Source organism: Aureococcus anophagefferens (assembly GCF_000186865.1).
Source record: "Aureococcus anophagefferens unplaced genomic scaffold AURANscaffold_53, whole genome shotgun sequence".
Taxonomy (NCBI): Eukaryota; class Pelagophyceae; order Pelagomonadales; family Pelagomonadaceae; genus Aureococcus; species Aureococcus anophagefferens.
The window spans coordinates 105,044-106,976 of NW_008705606.1; the positions used below are offsets into that span (position 1 = coordinate 105,044).

At 55.4% G+C, this 1,933-nt stretch overlaps 1 protein-coding gene across 1 annotated transcript; it reads left to right on the plus strand.

Annotated features, from left to right (window-relative positions):
- Positions 1-742: 742 nt before the first annotated feature.
- Positions 743-1,860, plus strand: AURANDRAFT_39285 (hypothetical protein; the record flags this gene model as incomplete). Its single annotated transcript, XM_009043399.1, has 1 exon — positions 743-1,860. The coding sequence occupies one exon, from the start codon at positions 760-762 to the stop codon at positions 1,729-1,731; it is 972 nt and encodes a 323-aa protein (XP_009041647.1).
- Between the last annotated feature and the right edge of the window lie 73 nt (positions 1,861-1,933).

Below are 1,933 nucleotides of genomic sequence, written 5' to 3' on the forward strand. Positions count from 1 at the left end.
GCCCCCCCCCCCCCCCCCCCCCGGGGGGGCACAGTGCATACGGAGCATGGGCTCTAGGAATGTTTGGCTAATTTTAAGTATCGGCCGGTATGGCCGGACCTCCCAGTCACGACCTCAGGGGCAGCACGAGTATGTTCTGTGACATGCCACGTACGTCGGAGCTCTTACGTACACCCTAAGGGCCTCCGTAGGTCTTAGGTAATTCCGGTAATGCTCGGCCCTAGGAACTCCACTCAGCCTAAGATTGTAAATTTAAGGTAATCTCGGCGAGCTCTTGAGATCCAGCTAAAAAAATACTAAGTAACATCCCTAGTCCGGGGGTCGGGCGACCGGCTAGAGTCCACTGGGCATGGTTTTCTGGTAATCTCGACGGTAATGGAAGCCCAACCGGGCGGCGGGAGGGTTATAAGGTTGGTCGCGGAAGGGCTCGACCCCATCTCCCTGCCAGGTCTTGAATTCGTCAGCCCTGATCAGCTTTTGGGCGCTGTATCTAGATCCACTGGGCTCAGTAACGCGCAGCTCGCACTGTGGGACGCCGTCCAGGGGGCCTATGTGGCTTTGGGGGAGTGGTCAGGGAGGCTCCCCGACACTGTCGATGTCAAAATGATCTCAGGTTCATTCTCGTCGTCGTGGTCCTCGGTTTCAAACGCCCGATTGTCGGAGAAATTTTTTTATCTCTTTGCAGTGGGAGTACAAAAACCTAAATATTATTGCCGTAAATCAGTTCGCCAAATCGCCAATTATCGAATCGCTTCTGAGATGGGCCTCTCACGCGAGCGCAAGCAAGAGTATTTTGAGAAAATGGAGGGGCTCCTTGATATGTACTCAAAAATTTTCATCGTGTCCTGCGACAACGTTGGGTCAAAACAATTTCAGCAGATTCGCATCGCCCTGCGTGGCGAAGCAGTCGTCCTCATGGGTAAGAATACGATGATGCGCAAAGTTGTGACTGCGTACCTGGTGAAAAATCCGGGGCATCCGTATGAAATGCTTCTTCCTAAGATCATGGGTAACATTGGCTTCGTGTTTACTAATGGTGACCTTGGCAAGGTGCGAGAGCTCATCGAAGATAATCGCGTGCCTGCTCCAGCACGAGTCGGTGCGATAGCACCGATCGATGTGATCGTACCCCCCGGTCCCACCGACTGTGACCCCGGCCAGACCAATTTTTTTCAGACCCTGCAGATTGCCACAAAGATTGTGAAGGGCCGCATCGAGATCACGTCCCCCGTCAACCTGCTGAAGGCGGGTGACAAGGTCGGCAACTCCGAGGCTGTCTTGCTCCAGAAACTTCACATCAATCCTTTCGATTATGGCCTTGTTATCACGGAGGTCTACGATAATGGTTCCATGTTCGACGTGAAGGTTCTCGACCTCACCGATGAGGACCTCTCCATCAAGTTTGGCGCTGCCCTCAGTACCCTCTCTTCGCTTTGCCTTCAGGTAGGCTATCCGACAATGGCCTCTGTACCTCACTCCGTCGCCAACGCCTTCAAGTCACTCGTCGCGATCGCAGTCGAGTCTGGTGATGCCTTCTCCTTCGCCAAAGCCAGTCCTTTCAAGGCCTTCCTAGCCGACCCCTCTGCGTTTGCCTGTGCTGCCTGCGCGGGCAACACCGGCAGCGACGCCATCGCCATCGAGGAGAAGAAAGAGGAAGAGGAAGAAGAGGAGGTTGACATGGGTGGTGGCATGGACATGTTCGGTGATGACGGTGGCGGTGGTGACTACTAGGGCGAACTCGCTTCATCGTGATTCCGGCCGAGGCCGGCGCATTTAGGACGGGACTCCTGGTCGTCTCGAACACGGCCCAGAGGGGGGGGGGGGTGGTGGAGGCATTCAAACAGGATCTTATTGTCCGGCAGACTTTGGGGTAGAGTTCCTGCCAGCGGCCACCAGATGCCACCATATGGACGCCTCCGCCAGCCACGCCTCC